Source organism: Argopecten irradians, chromosome 12 (assembly GCF_041381155.1).
Source record: "Argopecten irradians isolate NY chromosome 12, Ai_NY, whole genome shotgun sequence".
Lineage (NCBI taxonomy): Eukaryota > Metazoa > Mollusca > Bivalvia > Pectinida > Pectinidae > Argopecten > Argopecten irradians.
Window position 1 is genome coordinate 29,213,793 of NC_091145.1, and position 23,564 is coordinate 29,237,356.

At 33.7% G+C, this 23,564-nt stretch overlaps 2 protein-coding genes across 8 annotated transcripts in view; one reads left to right on the plus strand and one right to left on the minus strand.

Annotated features, from left to right (window-relative positions):
- LOC138336858 (uncharacterized) overlaps positions 1-6,943 on the plus strand; it is a 41,737-nt gene extending 34,794 nt beyond the window's left edge. For all 6 annotated transcript variants that reach the window (XM_069286461.1, XM_069286459.1, XM_069286457.1 and 3 more), the window contains 2 exons: positions 170-331; positions 2,327-6,943. In XM_069286461.1, the coding sequence (XP_069142562.1) occupies positions 170-331; positions 2,327-3,172 (1,008 nt within the window). In that variant the 3' untranslated portion in view covers positions 3,173-6,943. The remainder of the gene's footprint in view (positions 1-169; positions 332-2,326) is intronic.
- Positions 6,944-7,517: 574 nt separating this feature from the next.
- The window catches only part of LOC138336859 (dihydrolipoyl dehydrogenase, mitochondrial-like), a 31,526-nt gene continuing 15,479 nt past the window's right edge, over positions 7,518-23,564 (minus strand). Inside the window, exons 5-14 of one of the 2 annotated variants that reach the window (XM_069286462.1) lie at positions 23,262-23,362; positions 21,542-21,685; positions 21,184-21,285; positions 20,491-20,712; positions 18,721-18,857; positions 18,049-18,110; positions 15,656-15,783; positions 13,649-13,786; positions 8,553-8,642; positions 7,518-8,148 (exon numbers count right to left, since the gene is read on the minus strand). In XM_069286462.1, the coding sequence (XP_069142563.1) occupies positions 8,083-8,148; positions 8,553-8,642; positions 13,649-13,786; positions 15,656-15,783; positions 18,049-18,110; positions 18,721-18,857; positions 20,491-20,712; positions 21,184-21,285; positions 21,542-21,685; positions 23,262-23,362 (1,190 nt within the window). In that variant the 3' untranslated portion in view covers positions 7,518-8,082. Of the gene's footprint in view, positions 8,149-8,552; positions 8,643-9,611; positions 9,687-13,648; positions 13,787-15,655; positions 15,784-18,048; positions 18,111-18,720; positions 18,858-20,490; positions 20,713-21,183; positions 21,286-21,541; positions 21,686-23,261; positions 23,363-23,564 lie in introns of those variants that run through there. The other variant, XM_069286463.1, reaches the window with a different exon arrangement.

Below are 23,564 nucleotides of genomic sequence, written 5' to 3' on the forward strand. Positions count from 1 at the left end.
GTGCATTCATATGATATATTTATGTTGATACAATTACAACATACAATGTGTAACATTTCAATTTACTTGTTTACTTCAAAGTTGTTTACGCTATGTTTAAATATTATCAGTATAGATGTCTTATCTTGAAGGTATGAGATAACTTTTCCTTAATTCACTATCAATACAGGAACGTTATGTTAACGAGTACCTTGAGGACAGCCAGGCGAGTTACGAAGACCTCTGTGATCAGAAAGGGGGCGGGTGTCTAAGCTCTGTATATAACAAACTCTTCATGATTGCTCTCCAATGTACACAGAAGAAGAAAAAGGACCGGCCAGATATGGTCAAGGTAGGATGGTACAAAAAGAAAAACAAAAAATGTTATGTACTGGTCGAGCAAAAATATAGATCATTAATATCACAGAATTACCCTATATGTACATGTACCAACAGGTATAAGTTTTCAATGGAAACCTTTGGTCAATGTTCATATATGTATACGTCATTCTGCCAGATAAAGAAATAATAATAGAAATGCCTGGAATTATATATATGCCCTATGGCCTCTTAATATAAAAGTGAATTTTAGTAAGGTTTAAATATTTCATGACCCTGTGTCTTACCTCTTTAGACTCTGTATCTTACCCCTTCAGACTATGTGTCTTACCCCTTTAGACTCTGTATCTTACCCCTTCAGACTATGTGTCTTACCACTTTAGACTCTGTATCTTACCACTTTAGACTCTGTATCTTACCACTTTAGACTCTGTATCTTACCCCTTTAGACTCTGTATCTTACCTTTTTAGACTATGTGCCTTATCCCTTTAGACTGAGTCTTACCCTTTAGAATATGAGTCTTATCCCTTTAGACTGTATCTTATCCCTTAAGACTCTGTCTTACCCCTTTAGACTCTGTGTCTTACCCCTTAGGACTCTGTATCTTACCCCTTCAGACTATGTGTCTTACCCCTTTAGACTCTGTATCTTACCACTTTAGACTCTGTATCTTACCACTTTAGACTCTGTATCTTACCCCTTTAGACTCTGTGTCTTACCCCTTTAGACTCTGTATCTTACCTTTTTAGACTATGTGCCTTATCCCTTTAGACTGAGTCTTACCCTTTAGAATATGAGTCTTATCCCTTTAGACTGTATCTTATCCCTTAAGACTCTGTCTTACCCCTTTAGACTCTGTGTCTTACCCCTTAGGACTCAGTATCTTACCTCTTTAGCCTGTGTGTCTTACCTCTTTAGACTCTGTGTCTTACCTCTTTACACTCTGTATCTTACACCTTTAGACTGAGTGTCTTACCTCTTTAGACTCAGTATCTTACCTCTTTACACTATGTGTCTTACCTTTTTAGACTCCTTGTCTTACCTCTTTAGACTCTTATTTTACCCCTTTAGACTATGTGTCCTATATCTTTAGACTCGGTATCTTACCTCTTTAGACTGTGTCTTACATCTTTAGACTCTGTGTCTTATTCCTTTGAACTCTGTGTCTTACCTCTTTAGACTCTTATTTTACCTCTTTTCACTTTGTGTCTTACCTTTTTAGACCTGTGTCTAACCTCTTTCGACTCTGTGTCTTACCTCTTTAGACTATGTGTCTTATCCCTTTGGACTGTGTGTCCTTCCTCTTCAGACTCTGTATCTTACCTCATTAGACTCTTATCTTACTCCTTTAGACTCTGTGTCTTACCTCTTTTGACTTGGTATCATACCTGTTTAGACTGTGTGTCTTACCTCTTTAGAATCTGTGTCTTACCTCTTTACACTATGTGTCTTACCTCTTTAGACTGTGTGTCTTACCTCTTTAGACTGTGTGTCTTACCTCTTAAGACCCTGTGTCTTACCTCTTTAGACTCTATGGGTGTCTTACCTTTTTAGACTCGTTGTCTTGCCCCTTTAGACTGTGTTTCTTACCTCTTTAGACTCTGTATCTTACCCCTTTAGAGTGTCTTACCTTTTTTAGACCCAATAAACAGTCATCAATTTGAATGTAACAACGATGAAATATTTTGTGATATTATCTTGTACTTTTAATAATTATAAAGTTCTGTCTCATCCTCCACTGTCCAATATTGCTTTCCGTTTCATTTTAATATGAAGACAGGGACAGTTTAACCCAGTTTGTCTTAAAGCACCCTGGCCCCAGGATTATTTAACATTCTTAGAAGTTTTTGCTTAGCCGATCAAAAATGACACAACTTATGATAATGTCGACTGTGATTGGCTAACTCAAAGCTTAAGATCTTGTTAGATTTAAGACTGTTGAATCATGATTCTAGGGCAAGAGGTCTTTTTAGTTACTAGATAGTGAAATTCCATGTATATTTATAGGTATATCTTGGTCTAGAGGAATTGGAGACACAGTTCACAGAGTTAGCCTTCTCAGCACAAGATCAACAGTCGACCCAGTCTCTAGAAGAGGGGATCGCAGATCTGAATCTGGAAGGACAGATTGAGTGTGAGGACAGTGAAGCTATGGAACTCCAGAGACAAGTTCTTTTAAGAACATCTGATCCAGAGGAAAATGAAATTCTGAAATCAAAACGTGACAATTTCTTCGGCTCCTACATGGACGCTGTGGACGAGGGGGAGTATGTGTATGAGGAAGGTACAGAGGACTTTGTTACCATGGTAGCAGCGGGTGACCAGCAATATCAGGAATATGATGAATCGGCCATACAAAACATGGAGAGTCCTGGCGAGGGGAATATGGTAACGGAGGACATGGATCCAGTTAACATGAAAGAGCAGAATCAGGAAGCAACAACGCTGTTACATCAACATCAACAGAAAGTAGCCTACTATGAAGGCGTTGCTTGTGAAGAAAACAACGGCAGTGTGCAGGAAACTGGTGATATTTCTGAACAAACAGACCTGTCTGTGGAAAATAATATCAGTTACACAACCGAAGACACTATCCCAACGCAGGAAACAAACTCTAATGAAGGTCAAGGTCAGTTTGAGGTGATGCAAAATGATACAAAGGAAGTGGCATCTTTGTGTGATGGTGGAACCCAGCCTGATATGATGTACCAACAATCTGTCGATACAGAGTCGGCATACTTACAACAGAATGACAATTTGCTGTTTGCTAGCTGTAGAAATATATCTCCAAACTCTAGTCAGCTATGGCAACAGAAACGTGCAGAACCCAGCGAAAGTGAATGTTTTGTCTAAAGCAAATGGAGATGCTGCTTGCCAATCGTACATATTATGGCCATCTTCATCCAAAGTCCTAAGTCACATATCTTGTTGTTTTACTTATATTTTAATATAAAGAATCTTATTTAAGTTAAAATGATATTTTGTATGTCTATCTGTTATTACATGATATGTTATCTATTCCAAATTCTATGTGTGCATTACAACAAAACCTGTCCTATCCATTAATTATATAAGAACTGGAAATTTTCATGTCTCCTGAATTGGCCTCTCTCATTCTAGAACATACCAGGTAAAATAACTTCCAATCACTTGATCTGTAGCTCTTTAACTTTTTAAAGCACTCTCTGTCTATGATTTGGAAGATCTTCTAAATAAACTTCATAGAAGAGGGCAATTGAGTTGTCCTCAGGGAAACGGTCAGATTTACGAAGAGTTATCGCCCCTGTACCACCTAATAAATCTTAAACCCGACATCTTGTCTAAGTTGTTAGCTCATTTACAGGTGATATATAAATGATAAAGCTACACATGGAAGTGAGTGATTTGCCTTAAGGTTTTTCTTTCAATGATATATGTTTCCAATCAGTATCCGGAGAGAGCCTGTGAGATATCTAGTATGTATCTTGTTTGGGATACATTCATGTTATCATCTTAGGATTTATATTTGACCAGTCATCTTTGTTATCATTTATCTACTTTGTCATGTTAGGATCCTGTCAGTATACATGTCTAGTGTGTTCTATCAGAATATCTCGTGTATCTTGTCAGGATGTCTTGTGTGTTCTATCAGAATATCTCGTGTATCTTGTCAGGAGTCTTGTGTGTTCTATCAGAACATCTTGTGTATCTTGTCAGGATGTCTTGTGTGTTCTATCAGAATATCTTGTGTATCTTATCAGGATGTCTTGTGTGTTCTGTCAGAATATCTCGTGTATCTTGTCAGGATAGCATGTTGTCAGGATATCTAAGCTATGATATTTCTTTTATCCTGTCAGGATGTCTGTTCTGTATTTGCATATTATTGTTATCTGCCCTTGTTAGTAGGCATTTATTGTGACGTAATGTGTTTGCGAGCGTAACGTCATATTCTTTAATAATAATGATGTCACAATGTATAACTACCCGCAAGGGAGGTAACTCTGGGATATGCAAAGACCAAATATGGCATTCTATTGTTATATCCATGTTAATCAAATCAATAAGATACAAGTTTTCATGTTAAGATATCTGTATAATTTTAGGATTTCTATTTTGTCCCGTTTGGATTACTTACAGGTTGTTAAGTGTTTTGTTTTATCATGACAGCGGTTGTTACAGATAAGGTCAGTAGGACATCGACTACCAGTACATTGTATTTAGATTATGTATGTATGATTGGTGCATTACATTTGTTACCATACGAGATGTTTATATTGTAATAGTTTTATAAGTGGTTAAGAATAATGTTTATCAATGAAATGTATATTACATATTATTTAGAGTTATTTTGCAGTGCTTGTGCCTTCCTTTAATTAGTATTCAGACATTTTAATCAGCATTGTTCAAAATGACTTTTTGATACGAAACATTGATCATTGTAATTAAATCTTTTCTTGTAGGTGAATTTCAAAGCTGTACATTCATTATATCCATTAATCGAAACAAATCACAGGAAATAAAAAAAAAATATATATAAGGGTAGTTAGACAATTTGAATGAAAATCATTTTACCACGGTAATTTTAGAATGAAAGCATATATGAGAGCTGAGAAGGTAAATAATGTATTAAATAGATGTAATTATATATTCAAAATGTGAAAATAATCAAAATGTTTTGTATGAATTTTTTTTAGAACTATCTATCTATATCTATGATACTTCTCTAAATTATCATTTCATTCAAGACCCTGAACATTAAGTGGTAGTGTATGGTAATTAAATTTAAAAGTATTGTGCCTTGCCTTTACAACATTCAGCACTATTAAATAATAATAATATTATAATTTGAAATTTTTAGTGTCCTACCAGGTATAACAAAATTGGATACCTTATAATTATTATGAAGCATTAATTAAGTATGTCTGATTCAATTGATGTCTTAATTTAAAAGAGAAGGTTAAAATAATTTCAAACAGGATCAGTATTATTGAGGATTTCCACTTTCTATAGGGACCACTTCGTAGTCTGTGATTCGTATTTTATATGGTTGTGTATTTTAAAGGCATTTTTGGGACACTAATGGGTATGTAGTCCTACATGTGTTTGTTTTCTTTAAAGGGTGGGGATGGGGATCACACTAGAAGAAATTTTATTCCTTTGGTTTTTCTGATAATTTGAATTAGTTTTAGTAGTAACTTAGAATCTAATGAGAACGTCTGAATGAAATATGTGTATATAAGCTTGGCCACCTAGCCGTAATATTGCCACTCTCACCATCTCCTTATCTATAGATATCAGATGTTTAAGTGGGAAGAATTGTAAAATGAAAAAAGTCTATAAGATTAATTATAGGACTTAAATTGAAAATGATTGTGTGCTACTATCAAACCTTGTTTTAAAACTCAATTACGCCATTGGCTCCATGTTAAAACGGTTTAACCCCTGAGTCTAAATGTGCTTTCACGGGTGATAAGTTACATATTGTGTTAGCTAAAAAATTGATGGGAATCATGAACAATTTGAAAATACTTTTATTTAAACCCATGCAGTCTTTGAATGGTTTGTTTGGGTTAACAAGGTTAAACTCTTATCTTATTTCATGAATCCTATTCTATATTGACTGTTAGTAAATGTCATTTTACGACTTTTAATTAATAATATTTCCTAATTAGAAAATTATAAACACCAATTAATTGGCTTGAAAACAGAAAAGAAAATTGTTCATTTATTGTTTAATAAGTGCTTGAATGTTACTTTGTTACTTTCAAGGTATTTAAAGGAATCATTCAAAATTCAATATACATTGAGATCCTACAATAATATACATTTTGTATATCAACATTTATTTCATTCTATCATGACTTCAAGTGCTAACCATAGAATTGTAACCACCGAAATGATTGTGAACAAAATTACTTGTATTAATTAGAAATTGTTTTTAATATGCAAATTCATTTGAAATAGAATTTAATATTTTTCTACTCGTTTCATTTTGTGAAGTTGTATTTCATGTTTTCTGTTTTTTATTAAATATGCTACACCGCCAACAGAGCATAAATTATATTCATCATTTGAACAATAATTGGTGTTTAATTGTGTATATATATGCCTAGTTAACACAAAAAAATAATATTAAATAATTCATTTCGCCTTTCCAAATAGGATATAGTGCCACGGAATTTTTTCGGGATGCAATTAATTATTTTTCATATTTTAAACTTTAAGTAAAATTAGAAGCTCAAACTTTTCATTGGTGGTAATGGTGTAAAGTAAGTAACTTTTGTAACTGATGAAAAATACTAAATCGTCTGCTACTGTTTTTGATAGTGAAAAAATACTGTTTGTCAGCGGTGGAGCATCTTTAATGATTTAATTTAATTTCATTTTATTGTTATTTTTCATTAATGGGTATTTGACCAGTTATTCAATTTAAATAACATTATAGTTTTAGAATGTGTGTCTTTATTTTCTTGTTAATCTGATCATAAATCAGTAAAGTTTTGGATATAGCATCTAATTTATGATTTATGGTCATACAGGCTTCCCCCCCCCCAAATCATGTATACTGACCATCTCTCAGTAATTATTTAATACCATGCCATTAATTATTTTTCATAATAAACGATAAAAATCCACGCCAAAGAACAGAGGATCTTGTTTTGTTTTTACCTCCAGCTTCTACGAAATAGGAACAACCTGAACTTTATTTTGTGTTTGTTTCTCCAACGAATCTGAGTGAAATAATCTAATTATTTGCTTTTACACTAACTTGCTACACTTGAACATACTGGAAAGTAGTACAAAAAGGGTTACATTCAGAAAATCACCTTGTCAGACTAGATCATCACAAGACTATCATACAGAGTACGTACATGTAGTTATAAGGAGCTAGCTCTGGTGGCCGAGTGGCTAAGATATCCCGACCACAAGCTCTCCACTTCTGGGTTGAGAGTTTGAATCACATGTGGGGCATGCGCAGGTTACGATTCTGGAAGCCTCTTCTGTCTAAGAGCTGGGAGATTCTCTGAAAAGACTAAACTTTTCAGAGAAGGGAAATTTCAGTTGACTTAAGCTTATAGGAAAGCCATAGCATTGGATATGCATCAATATTAATAGACTATTTTAATTAAAGGAATTGCGGCTTTAACTTTTATTATTCAATGTGATCTCCTTTGAAACACATTATTGTCCGATAAGATAGATCAGTAACGAAGAGAAATTAAAATCAATATTTAATTTTCTGTACATATTACACATAAACATAAATCTGTACAAAAAAAGATATCTTTGTACAGCATATATATATAACTTAAGGGAATTTCACTCACTCTCGCCCTACATACAGAACTACTAATCTGGTAAAATGTATCAGATCTTGGAGAACTTCACAAGTCTTTAATTCCTATACCCCATCCCTCCCTCCCATGGTTTTAAGCACTATATTTGTACTGGTGAAACTTAAGCTTTCTTTTTATTGAAATTTAAGTCTTGCATACATATAAATAGCATGTAGCCATTATATTGCTTCATCCCAGTGAGAACTGTCAAATATTTTCATTTTCACGAATGGAATAGAATTATTTCAAAGGCAGCATTTTTCAACATCTGTACTCGTTAATGATGTCAGTGTCGTTATCCAGATAGTAGAATAATTACAAACTCTTTCTTACTCTTCATGTTATCTGTGAATGCCTGACATGCCACTTTAGTTAGTTTCTATTTTTTACTCGGACCACATCAGTCCTGGGATCACAAATTCAAACTTTATAAACTGATCACACGTATCAGAAATTGATGGCTTTTCCTGCATATGCTGCTAAGTTAGCTTCTCGTAAGGCTTCGGCTACCGTCTGTAAAACAAGGGGAATTCATTAGTAATATCTCTGTAAAGCATAGGGATGTAATAGGTAAATAATAAAAGTAATAAGGAAGTAATTTAGTAATACTATCATCATTTTTGAGGTCTTTTTCAACAAAAGTTTAATCATTGCATTCCATGGATATTTTGAAATATTAATGACTATGAATAATGTAATTAGTCAAAAACAATGACATAATTTGAAATATTACCCCAGTAATGCAATTAATCAAAAACAATTACTTAATTTAAAAATTATTTTTAAAAATTATAAAGAATGCTCCATATGATGTACAGATCTAATGTACAGTGTAAAAAGTATAATTCTCTGGCTATGACTTGACACTTTCTATAAAGTAATACTCCAGACAAAAATTGACCAGAGAGATGACTTACTGGGTGAGCGTGACAAACTCGTGCAATGTCTTCACATGATGCTCCATACTCCATAGCTAGCACTGCCTCGTTAATTAATTCTCCAGCAACCTAAAATACATAGCAATATACTCATTAATTAATTCTCCAGCAACCTAAAATACGTAGCAATATACTTGTTAATTAATTCTCCAGCAACCTAAAATACATAGCAATTCTCATTATTCAATTCTCCAGCAACCTAAAATACATAGCAATATACTCGTTAATTAATTCTCCAGCAACCTAAAATACATAGCAATATACTCATTAATTAATTCTCCAGCAACCTAAAATACGTAGCAATATACTCGTTAATTAATTCTCCAGCAACCTAAAATACATAGCAATATACTCGTTAATTAATTCTCCAGCAACCTAAAATACATAGCAATTCTCATTATTCAATTCTCCAGCAACCTAAAATACATAGCAATATACTCGTTAATTAATTCTCCAGCAACCTAAAATACATAGCAATATACTCGTTAATTAATTCTCCAGCAACCTAAAATACATAGCAATATACTCGCTAATTAATTCTCCAGCAACCTAAAATACATAGCAATTCTCGTTAATTAATTCTCCAGCAACCTTGAATACATAGCAATACTCGTTTATTAATTCTCCAGCAACCTAAAATACATAGCAATATACTCGTTAATTAATTCTCCAGCAACTTAAAATACATAGCAATATACTCGTTAATTAATTCTCCAGCAACCTAAAATACATAGCAATATACTCGCTAATTAATTCTCCAGCAACCTAAAGTACATAGCAATTCTCATTATTCAATTCTTCAGCAACCTAAAATACATAGCAATATACTCGTTAATTAATTCTCCAGCAACCTAAAGTACATAGCAATTCTCATTATTCAATTCTTCAGCAACCTAAAATACATAGCAATATACTCGTTAATTAATTCTCCAGCAACCTAAAATACATAGCAATATACTCGTTAATTAATTCTCCAGCAACCTAAAATACATAGCAATATACTCGTTAATTAATTCTCCAGCAACCTAAAATACATAGCAATATACTCGCTAATTAATTCTCTAGCAACCTAAAATACATAGCAATATACTCGTTAATTAATTCTCCAGCAACCTAAAATACATAGCAATTCTCATTAATTAATTCTCTAGCAACCTAAAATACAATTTGTAAACCTCTCATTAATTTTAACTATTTAAGGGTGATACTTAAAACAAGAATTTGGAATTAGTTCTTATTACTGTAAATATAGAAATTTATGCGAGGAGGAAAAATTTGCTTACTACGATAAGGCCTTTCTACTGCAAAAATGTCCACCTCACTAGAAGACGAAAGTTATGAAAGTTATTTAAAGATGCTCCACCGCCGACAGAGCATAAATGATATTCTTCATTTGAACAATAATTGGTGTTTAATGGTGTATTTATATGTTTAATTAACACAAAAAATAATATAAAATAATTTATTTCGCCTTTGGTGCATGCGCAATCAGTACTTCATTCCATATAGGATATAGTGACACGGAATTTTTTCGGGATGCAATTAATTATTTTTCATATTTTTAACTGGAAGTAAAATTAGAAGCTCAAACTTTTCAATGGTGGTAATGGTGTAAAGTAAGTAACTTTTGTAACTGAAGAAAAATACTAAATCATCTGCTACTGTTTTCGATAGTGAAAAAATACCATTTGTCATCGGTGGAGCATCTTTAAGGATTAATTTGAATAGATTTTTTGTGTTATGGAGATATAACACACAAATCTGAGTGTACTCTTAATTAACCACGAAGCAGTTTATGATGAGAGTACACCCAGATTTTTGTGTTATACCTCCATAACTTAAACAAGAGATCCCAGAGGGATCTTGGTGCCCACCAAAGAATGATCTATATCTGACAAAGGAAAGATGGATCTTTTCTCTACTTTTTAAACTTTTTCAAACATACTACATATAAAATTTGAGACAGATCGCTTCAGTACCAGTGTTCTCCCCAGGATTTTTTCACTGCACAATGGTAATTTTTTCCCGTTGCAAACTGCGCGGCGCAGCGCGAATAATTTTTTTGTGCCCGATTTAATTTTAATGGCCTAGTGTAATAATAAAAATTAAAATAACAAAAAATATTAACATTTTATCTCACTGTCACATTTACTGAATTCAGATTTATTGCATTTAAAAATTATTAGAATTATTTAAATTTTTAAATTAAGATTATTTTAATGTGTTTCACAGTTCTAGATAATTATGGGATTATGCCCCCAATTCCATCACTATTTGTGTATTTCAAATATCTAAAACAGGCTGTAGTTACTGTATGGTACTGTAAATTTAACATTAAGATCTAGATCAAAAAAAATATTGATAAAACACTGCATAAGTCTTTTCTAACACATATCTGTACAATTTTATGACATGTTTCTTATCATCCAATTATGCTTAAAATTTACAAATTACAAATTTTGGAATTTTTTTCAAATCCGGATTTCTTATACCCATCGATCTGGCTCCATTATTACAATTACCTAACACCAAAATGGCGGCCATTTCGGTTGCAAAGTTTGTGGCATCTTTCAGCGATATATGCCTATTTTGACATTAAAAACGTGAGTAAATCATTTATAATTGCAAGCAGTGTTTGTTTTTGGGATGATGCTCACTAGCTATAATCAAAACATCTGTTGAAAAGGTGTCAGTTTGTTTCCTAAACTGCCGATGTGCTGCCTACTTCTGTTACGTTGCGTAGCTCACATGATTGAAAGTGATTTGATCAATGATTTCTCCTCTCTCTAGCTGACCTATATCCCCAGACTGCTAAATAGAACCAGTGAGGTCTTGGTTAGGGAGTAGTCACACCTCTTGTGTTTACTTATCAATGCAATTTAACAGTACAATATGGCAGGGCACCCCTGCGGATCACAAGTAATCAACACTGTCACGGTCGTAAAAATGGACCCAACCACATGGCATAACGGCATGACAGACATCGTAAATTTATAAGAGTACTACATGTCAGGTAGCAGGAGGGATTTATTATGAGGTTTATATTCAGTAGACCTACTTAGAGAAAATGGGGGTCTGATTTATTGATGTGCAACGGGAGGCTGAAAGTGCGCTACGGATGATATTTCCGTGCAACGGCTCAAAATTTCCACGTAACGGGACCGTTACGCGGAAAGGGCCTGGGGAGAACACTGAGTACCTTTTGAGAAATAGCGGTAACAAACTTCAACTATCAAAATCCAAGATGACTCCTTGGCGGCCATCTTGTTGATCAATCGGTCCCAAAACACATTATGCACAACTAGGGCCCTAGGGGAACCTACATGTGAAATTTGAGAAAGATCCATTCAATACTTTCTGAGAAATAGCGATAACAAACTTTGAATATAAAAATCCAAGATGGCTGCCTGGCAGCAATTTTGTTGACCAATCGGTCCCAAATCACAATATGCACAACTAGGGCCCTAGGGGAACCTACATATGAATTTTGAGACAGATCCCTTCAGTACTTTCTGAGAAATAGCGATAACAAACTTTGAATAACAAAATCCAAGATGGCTGCCTGGCGGCCATCTTGTTAACCGATCGGTCCCAAAATGTAATATACACAACTAGGTCCCTAGGGGAACCAACATATGAAATTTGAGACAGATCCCTTCAGTACAATCTTAGAAATAGCCATAACAAACTTTAACTATCAAAATCCAAGATGGCGGCCTGGCGGCCATCTTGTTCACCGTTTGGTTCAAAAATGCAATATGCACAACAAGGGCCCTAGGGGAACCTACATATTAAATTTGAGAAAGATCCCTTCAGCACTTTATGAGAAATGGGGATATCAAACCTTAACCATCAAAATCCAAGATGGCCGCCTGGCGGCATCTTGTTTTTCCTATCAGCCTCAAAATCTGTATGGCACAACTAGGGACCAAGGGTAACCTCCATGTGAAGTTTGAACAAAATCCCTACTGTAGTTCTCAAGAAATATTGATAACAAACTTCAACTGCCAAAATCAAAGATGACTGCCTGGCGGCCATCTTGTTTTTCCGATCAGCCTCAAAATCTGTATGGCACAACTAGGGACCAAGGGTAACCTCCATGTGAAGTTTGAACAAAATCCCTTCAGTAGTTCTCAAGAAATATCGGTAACAAACTTCAACTGCCAAAATCAAAGATGGCTGCCTGGCGGCCATCTTGTTTTTCCAATCAGCCTCAAAATCTGCATGGCACAACTAGGGACCAAGGGTAACCTCCATGTGAAGTTTGAACAAAATCCCTTTAGTAGTTCTCAAGAAATATCGATAACAAACTTTAACTGCCAAAATCAAAGATGGCTGTCTGGCGGCCATCTTGTTTTTCCGATCAGCCTCAAAATATGTATGGCACAAATAGGGACCAAGGGTAACCTCCATGTGAAGTTTGAACAAAATCCCTTCAGTAGTTCTCAAGAAATATCGATAACAAACTTCAACTGCCAATATCAAAGATGGCTGCCTGGCGGCCATCTTGTTTTTCCGATCAGCCTCAAAATCTGTATGGCACAAATATGGACCAAGGGGACCCTCCATGTGAAGTTTGAACAAAATCCCTGCAGCAGTTTTTAAGAAATAGTGATAACAAGCATTGTTTACGGACGGACGACGGACGGCGGACGACGGACCACGGACGCAGGGCGATTTGAATAGCCCACCATCTGATGATGGTGGGCTAAAAATCTATTCAAATTAATCCTTATAATTCAATTTACTAAAATTAATCTCTTCAATACTCAAAATTCATTTTGGGACTCTTTTGTCTATGAAATCATTATGCCGTCATCTCAGCCAATCAGAAGCAACGTCACAAACTGCAACGCCATTTTTTCCATTATGGGCTGATAAAGTAAATTTTGAAGCCAATGAAAATGCTCGTAACAAGCAAAATTCAATTATGAAGGTATAACACAGATGCAAACTGTTTTCTCTTTGCAAATCACGGAAATAAGCATCTGCTAAAATATCCAAGTTTACAGTATAAAAACTGCACGTTCATATTTTAATTTTCAACTCTTGGCCATGTCAGAGAAATTACTTACCGATCCTATAAAGTGAACACCGAGAAGTCTGTCGGTCTCTTTGTCAGCGAGGACTTTCACCAGACCATCAGCATCATCGTTTGTTTTTGCTCTGCTGTTAGCTGCTAACGGGAACTTCCCTATCTTATAATTAACTCCCTATAAACAAAAACAAAAAAGAAACTCTCTCAAGATCTCGATCTCACTGGTTATGAAATTCTCCACTTTAGACACTAAACTAATAAATTGTTCTGTCAAAGTAAGCAAACAAAAGGACTAGCATTTTGGATATGTATTTTATTGTAGCGGGACTGGATCAGCGACCATGTGTAGCACAATTGGTAAAGCATCCGGCTAGTGTTGGGAGGTTCTGGATTCAAACTCCATCCTGGTCTCTACAGACATCGTTTTATTTCGTGTTACATTACCAGGTATATTATCTGGGTATATAAAGTTCTGTATTCTTACACATTCAATACCTCACTCTACCATAACCCCTTCCTGTAAAATTCTGTATTCTTATACATTCAATACCTCACTCTACCATAACCCCTTCCTGTAAAATTCTGTATTCTTACACATTCAATAATTCACTCTACCATAACCCCTTCCTGTAAAATTCTGTTTTCTTACGCATTCAATACCTCACTCTACCATAACCCCTTCCTGTAAAATTCTGTATTCTAAGTTACACATTCAATACCTCACACTACTATAACCCCTTCCTGTAAAATTCTGTATTCTTACACATTCAATACCTCACTCTACCATAACCCCTTCCTTTATATTACACTGTATCTTCCTACACTAACCTCCTCCTTTATATTACACTGTATCGTCCTACACTAACCTCCTCCTTTATATTACACTGTATCTTCCTACACTAACCCCTTCCTTTATATTACACTGTATCTTCCTACACTAACCTCCTCCTTTATATTACACTGTATCTTCCTACACTAACCTCCTCCTTTATATTACACTGTATCTTCCTACACTAACCTCCTCCTTTATATTACACTGTATCGTCCTACACTAACCTCCTCCTTTATATTACACTGTATCTTCCTACACTAACCTCCTCCTTTATATTACACTGTATCGTCCTACACTAACCTCCTCCTTTATATTACACTGTATCTTCCTACACTAACCTCCTCCTTTATATTACACTTTATCGTCCTACACTAACCTCCTCCTTTATATTACACTGTATCGTCCTACACTAACCTCCTCCTTTATATTACACTGTATCGTCCTACACTAACCTCCTCCTTTATATTACACTGTATCTTCCTACACTAACCTCCTCCTTTATATTACACTGTATCTTCCTACACTAACCTCCTCCTTTATATTACACTGTATCTTCCTATACTAACCTCCTCCTTTATATTACACTGTATCTACCAACACTAACCTCCTCCTTTATATTACACTGTATCTTCCTACACTTACCTCCTCCTTTATATTACACTGTATCGTCCTACACTAACCTCCTCCTTTATATTACACTGTATCTTCCTACACTAACCTCCTCCTTTATATTACACTGTATCGTCCTACACTAACCTCCTCCTTTATATTACACTGTATCTTCCTACACTAACCTCCTCCTTTATATTACACTGTATCGTCCTACACTAACCTCCTCCTTTATATTACACTGTATCTTCCTACACTAACCTCCTCCTTTATATTACACTGTATCGTCCTACACTAACCTCCTCCTTTATATTACACTGTATCTTCCTACACTAACCTCCTCCTTTATATTACACTGTATCTTCCTACACTAACCTCCTCCTTTATATTACAATGTATCTTCCTACACTAACCTCCTCCTTTATATTACAATGTATCTTCCTACACTAACCTCCTCCTTTATATTACACTGTATCTTCCTACACTAACCTCCTCCTTTATATTACACTGTATCTTCCTACACTAACCTCCTCCTTTATATTACAATGTATCTTCCTACACTAACCTCCTCCTTTATATTACACTGTATCTTCCTATACTAACCTCCTCCTTTAACATTTCCTCTGTCTTGCCGACCCAGGCCACCTCTGGGTGAGTGTAGATAACAGAGGGAACACAGTTGTAGTCAATGTGTACTGCTCCACCATTCATTCCCTCCACACAGATTATTCCTGTAACAAAACACACAAGTAGTAAGTTCCATAAAATTGACAAGCCATGGAAGCCATAAATTTTATTAATTTACTAGATTTGAAACTCATATTTTCTGTCATATCATTGCATGGGATGGGTTCAATTACATAGCAATGTAATTAATTAAATTACACATTACATTTTAAAATGGCATTACTATTACCATTACCATTACATGTTTTTCTGCAATGTAATTAATTAAATTACCATTACTTTATAAATGTAATTAATTAAATTACACATTATTTTCATTTTTTACTAAAAGAAAAAAACTTTTATACCATGGACTGGGCACTATGTAAAAATAGCTATCTTTATACAATACATATCCATGTACATTTCTATACTAATTTAAGATATGCATTCATTAATAAGGTACTTTAAATATCCAAATACATGTATTACATCTATAAGAACAGTTGTATTAGTATGTATTTATATTTCACCGGTCAATACAATCATGTTAAAGTACATTTAATTTTTGTGGTTACATTGATAATTATCAGACTTTCAAAATTGATGAGACCAGAAATTTACATAGTACGGATACTAAGACGGTCTACATTGGTAGAAGTAACAGAAATAAAAAAAAATATAAGGTAATAATTGTGATATATTATACCTTTATCACCTTTAAAATTCTATAGATGTGATGGTCAATGTAATGCATTTTACCCCACATTTTCGTCTATATAAATAAATGTATTCTTTTAGTTTTTAGTGCTGGAAATTAAATCTTTTATTAAGCCATATATACCTAGTGTCACTTTGAATGTCACATTATGTGGGATTCTAAGATAAGATAATTTATTAATGTCTCATCTTCAAAGATTGAAAATCATATTACAACATTAAAAGGTACAAATCTTAAAAAAAGCCACTCTAAAAAGAGTTATGAGAGACTAATCCTAAAAAAAGTCAATTTCAAACTTATTTACATAAAAAATATTGTACTTTTCTCTTTAAAATATATCATACATGTATAAAGGTATTAAAAAAAAAAACATATTGCGCCTATTTCATCACGTGATTCCGTGAGTAAATATAATGTATTTAAATAAATGTATGGCTTTAGTGAGTGGGACAAGCGAGAGTGGTTGGGTCCATCCCTACCTACAATTTGCTTATCCCACATCAAAGTCAATATATAGTGTATTAATATAGATTCACATCAGTTAATAAAAATGCAAAAATTTCGTTACCTTCAGAATCATATGGTAAAACAGGCATAGTATGTACAAAATAATGTCAGTTTCATTTTACAGGTATCAAATAGAATAACGTAGTAGCATAGGTAGACAGCATTACTTATATATACATTCACTGCGGTTTTTTTTTCAAAATCCCAGTCTGTTTTCAGCAAGAACCACAGTAAGTTTATCCAAAGTAGACATATTATCAAAGTTTTGCATGATCTCCCTAGCTTCATGAAATAGTTCACTTCTGATATCATTGTATACCACACATTCAATAAGCACATGAGTTTCTGTTTCTACATTTTCTAACATCGTACCTAGCTACTTGCCCAGAAATAGTGAAAGTAACAATCAATTGTTCACACTTAATATATGCTGTTTGCCCACAAGGTATGCATGATTATATATATTACAGGTAGCTGGTCTAGACCCTCTATTCTTCAAATCAAACTTTATTTTGTACCTAATTTAATACAATTAAGGGCATAGGTGGGAAAGACATTGTTCTCACTATTGATCATGAATGCTAAATAAAGAACTGTTTTTAAACTATATGATAGACAGTAACTATAAATCATAAGGATATTAAAGCTAAAATAAAAAGACAAAAAACTTAAGTGAGAACAGAAATATGGAAAATGTAATCTGACAAATCTATCTATATTCTTGTCCTTAAATAACATCACATGTAATTGAAATGTAATTGAAAAGTAATTGAGCATTACATGCATTTTTGTAATGTAATTAATTAAATTACCATTACATGTAATTGAAATTTGCTTCAATTACACATTACATTCAATTACTTGAAAAATTGTTATGCATTACAATTAATAACCATTATATTTTTAATTACCCCACGCCTGAAATTCAGGCAATTATTATTAAAACTCTGCCTTAGGGACCACATACTTAATATTAAGACCGTATTTCTAGGGTCCCAAATGATCAAATTCAACACAATTCAACCTGTGGATAAAGACCATGAGCTACATAACCATCTCTGTCACTTGGGTGGTCTTTATAGACAGGTTTGACTGTATTTACCTTCGTCTTCGGCCTTGTGAGCCAACATTGGGCCGTGTATACAGTCTCCAATGGCAAAAATACTGAAAAATAAAATAAAAACACACTTACACGTAGCACTAGATATCATACTATAAATAATGAAGTTATGTCATTTATCTATTCCATCTTTGCATATAACAGAGTTCCCTTTTGGGTAGGTATCGATTGTTACCTTGTTATTTTAGGAGCGCAATTCACATCATTTTCTCTGTAAAGTATGACATTACGCTCGCAAACACATGACATCACAATCAATTACTACCCGCAAGGGCAGATAACTATGCCATAAGCAAATACAGAATAATCAAAATGAATAACAAACACCATAATTTTCAGTTAGTAATTTCACATTTTTATTTTCTAAACTGCATTCAATTTAAGGATGGCATTCTGCTTGTTAAGTCCAGCTATCTGTTACCCAGGAATAGACAACAACTTGATCTTTGGGCAGGAGAGAGGAAGATTTACATTCAATTTCCTTCCAAGGAAGATTCGTCTCAATATAGTTTAATTGTACACAATCTAGAGTTGAGTTAAGGTCTTCATACTAAATCAAATCCGCAACTAAAAGAGAAAAAAACAAACAACCCATCATGACATGAATTCTAGTTTGGTTCCAAAAGAAGATTTTTAACTTTTTAGTATACATACCTGGGGACATCTGTTTGGAATCGAGAGTTAACCTGTACTCGTCCACGGTTGTCTAGCTGGAGTCCGACTGTATCCAGTCCAAGATTATTCGTGTAGGGGCGGCGACCAATACACACAAGTAATGTATCACAGTCAATCTGTAGGGTAAATTATCATTCATAGAATTTCACATCCATTAACAAACAACCCATGAGACTAGGGTCAAACTGTCGTAATAATATAGCTAATGAGAATAATATATTATTCTCGAAGTTAATTTAAAGAGACAATTCACTCAGGTTAATTCTTTTACATAACCAAGAAGCAAACTATGGCATAAATGTATTGTTCTACATTTCTTATGAAATATATAACACAAAATATTGACAAATTCCACGTCAATGTTTAGTATTTTAATTGATACCGTTGTAATTACAAATCGTTGATCAATACGATTAAGCAGGTACAATATGTACGCTTTACTCATACCCGAGCCAAAGTCACGAACGTTAAACAAATGAACTACATAACCACTAAGGAGGTGATGAAATGATTTTGAGGCAAGATAATTCACCTAATAAGGTAAACACACTACTGTCAGAGCGATTTGAGCAGTTCTAGACAAAAGTTGCATTACTCTACGAGCAAGGGAAAGGGTTCGGCATACAAGATGTTCGACCACAATGTGTAATGGCGGATAGCGAGCGAGTTTGAACATTTCACCACCATGGGCTTTTCTGGCATATCACAGTAAAACCGACTGATCTAATTTCCATTAGAACAGGGGTTTTTCCGATATTTGTACAAATTTTAATGTTCTCTTAGACTGAATTGTCCCTTTAAAAGTAATAGTTATGTATGCCATAATTATGCAAAAATCTTGACGTGTTATTTTTTCTTTAGTAATATATTGAAAATTAGTAATATATTGAAAACCATTAGGTTTGATGAATTAAGCTGTGAAAATCATTCAAATGGAAAGACAAATATGTATGACACCTTATAAACATAGTTACCACACAGAATTGAGGTACACTGTAAAATTTTATTCAAAATTTTTGTTCGACATCAAATCAAATATCGTGTTCAGACAGTAAAATTTCTTCATAAAACAAAGATTACAAGATCAATTTGGAATACTGAGTATCAAACCCTCTCTTTTTTTTTTTAGACTATTAGGTTTGGCTTTATTTCGTAGCTTTTGAAACATAATTATCCTTATTGAAAAGCAAAGTAGTTTTAGCATGATTTTCATAGTGGGAAAATCAAGAACAACCACTCAAAAATAAATACCATTAGTTTAGAGTGAAAGCAATAAGGTAATTAAAGTGAATAACCAGGCAAAGGAAGGCTAAAGTCGGTAAAAATGGTGTTAAGATACTTAGTCTAATTTCTTATGAAATAGAAAAATAAAATTTTCCATCAAAATCACTCTGTATGCGAAGAAATAATTTTATATTTTAGGAATCCTAATACGTCATCCCGGCTGGCTATGTCCGTGTTGACATTTCCACACAGCCTCGCTTTCAAAGAGTTGGGCGAATATTCACTTTAAGTCGTGACCTTAGGACCAGAAATTTATATCAGTCCAAGATACTAAAATTTTAATCCTGTCCTATCAGATGGTGTTCTGAAGTGAAATCAAAAGAAAAATTTGAATTTAAGATGAGCAATAACTCGAAGTTAAAGACAATTTCTTGACTGCAAAACCAGTATTCCAGACCTATCAGTATATAATCCATAAAATCAACTCTGTAGCTGAATGAGATATCTGTTCCCGAAATGTCTTACCTCTTCTGCTTTCCCAGATTTTACATTTTCTATGGCGACTTTAATGTTGTCTCCTTCTTTGGTGGCTGCTGTTACTTTTGTGCCTAATTTGAATTTTAAACCCTGTTTTTGTAGAATGCGCTGAAAGTTCTTTGATATTTCCATATCGATACCCATTCCTCCTACATGGCCTAGAAATTCAACACATGTCACTTGTGCTCCAAGTCTTTGCCACACAGATCCCTGGAGGGATAAAAAGATGCTTTAAAAAATGTAGGTAGGTATGACCTTGACTATAAATGTATCATCAATATTAGCATGGGGAGAAATGTCAAAGAGGATTCTCTCTCAATTCAAAACTGGCCTCATTTTTCGGAAAAGTCAATAAAAATAAAAAATAATATCTAGAGGAAACTTAGGAAATGAGCTAGAGTTATTTTATCTTCCATTGAAAATAGGGCCATTGCATGACTTGGAAAAAGCTCTGTCAAAATTTGATCATTTTTTACTAACCTGAAGATTTATTAACAATTAATAAATACAGAACACATTCAAATTGTAAATATGTAGCATTGTTACTAGGAAACTTTAACACCAGATATACAGGGGGTATGACAATCTTATTAATTAGCAGCAATAAAAACAATGAAACTTCAGGACATTGTTTTTTATGTAACAGAAATGGAATGTTTGTTAGAAATAAGAACTACTGACTAGTTCTACTCCAATGACTCCAGCGCCGATCACTACCATCTTCTCCGGGACTTTCTTTAGGGATAAAGCTCCTGTTGACGAGACAACAGACTCTTCGTCAACCTGAAATAAAAACAGGAAATTTGAAAGGAAATCTCCAAAAAGATCATAATCTTTTTTTTTTAATATTAAGGACTTTTTTCAAATCTAAAAGCACAAAAATTAAATAATCCAAGAATACTAAATGAATTAACTTCATGATGAATTAATGTTATATTTCTTTGTACTGGGTTTCATCAAAATTTGAAAATTAGTGTTCTGGATCCTACATAAATTGCTCATTTAAATGATACTGTTACAATCAATTACTTTTACCTACCTCAATACCAGGAAAAGGAGTAACTTCTGAACCTGTGGCTATCAGTATATTCTTTGTTGAGATTTTTTCCTCTGTGCCATCATCTTTAACCACTGTAACCTCGTTAGGGCCCGATATCTTACCAAAACCTTTAGCATGTGTTACCTAAATTGTAGAATAAATCATACACAGTTTTCATACCATAATAGTCTTTATAATAAAAGATGTAAAAACTTTCTCACAGCTTCATAGAAAGGAAATTTTGAAATTTTCTTTTAAGAACTAAATATATTATTTCTATGAATATTACAAACTAGTTATCTGCCTTTGCATGTAATTCTGGATTTCAATAACTCATGACGTCAGAATCAATATCTCTACTCATAAGAGCAGATAGCTTTGTATTAAGCAAATACAGAGTATGCATTTTAAAGGTAGGTTTCGCCCAACCAAATAAATATTTTTTTATGAAATGCGATAAGCAGAAGAAAAGATGAAAAAACATATTAAAATATCTCAATTTAATTTCTTTATTTGTTTGAGATTGAACAAATGTGTCTTGAATACAAAATTGAAGGAAATCCTTGATTTATTACGGTGTCCGTCAGACAAAATAATATGCAAATGAAGCTGCGATGGATTGCGTTGTCGAAGTTTGGCGCATGCGCATTGTCACGCACTAAAAGTAAACAAAATGGCTGAACGAAAGTGTGTGAGATGAAAAAAATATATCTGAATCGGCAACAAAGTGGAGGAAATTATAATGGATTCGGTAGCACCCTAGGATATCTATAGGGATTTAAATTCAGAGATGGCATGTAGCAATAGAAGAAACAGAAGCCACATCTCAAGCGGAACTTGCCGGGATCTGTTGGGACTCGTGTAACGGCATTGCACGTGGTGAGTTAAATTTCAACACATATGCCAGCGCACAAACAGCCGCAGACTAACTACATGTATATTTGGTGTACAAAGTTAGCGAGCGTATGTAAGTAACATGAAGTGTTTTAGATTATATGATATGTATAAACAGTCCCTCGCACTTCGATTTGTTGTTGTTGTTTTTTAACTAAACATGCCGTGGCAAGACTGTCACTTCTATCTGACATTTTGTTGCACGCTTCCGTTTGTTGCTGCGGCCTCGTTTTGGAAAAAATACGTCATGTTCTATGTAAAGCTTGACTTCGCTCTATTTTTAGAGAAGTATTTTCCTGGTCAAGCTAGGCAACTGACCACCCATATTGTTCGCTGTATGCATTGAAAATGATCTGAAGATTATATCTATGTATAGGATAAATTTCAATTTCGTAGTCTTTATATTTTATTGGGCGAAACCTACCTTTAATATTAGAATGTCAAATCAAAATGTAATATATTGTTAAAGTTAAAACCAAAGCTATAACAACTTTGATAAATAAAACAAAATTAATATATTGTATTATTCTGATATATTTATACAAATAGCAAAGTACATATCAAATTTGAAACATTGTATTATAAAACCTTTTCTTAGATCAAAACAAAATTATAAACATACTGTGTAGTCTCCAAAAACATAAAGACATTCTCATGTACAACACATTGCATCAAATGGAGGCCGTCTTAAAATATTAGCTTTTAATTATAGAACATTAAGCCAAATCAACCAATCAACAAAAAAAATATCATTATGTAATTGTAAGCTATCTTAATCAATTATATCTCAATGTCACAGACAAATGAGTGTATATGGTATACAAACTTTATTTTGTTTGAAGAGATGGGCAATTCCTCCTGTCAGTGCAGTCACAGCCTTGACTTTCTGATTCATCATCTTATCTAAATCTAATGTCACATTGTCAACTGAAACAAAACCAAATAGTAATTCTCTCATTCAATCGTAAAAATAAAAATAAAATTATACAACAAGAAAATAAAATGATGAGGCAACTAAAAAGAGATTGAAGAAGAATGAAATATGACAAAAAAATTACCCGTAAGTGGGAGTTCAAATATATTATACTAATTGTGTATCAATTAAAATCTCCAGAATATGTTAAGTGCA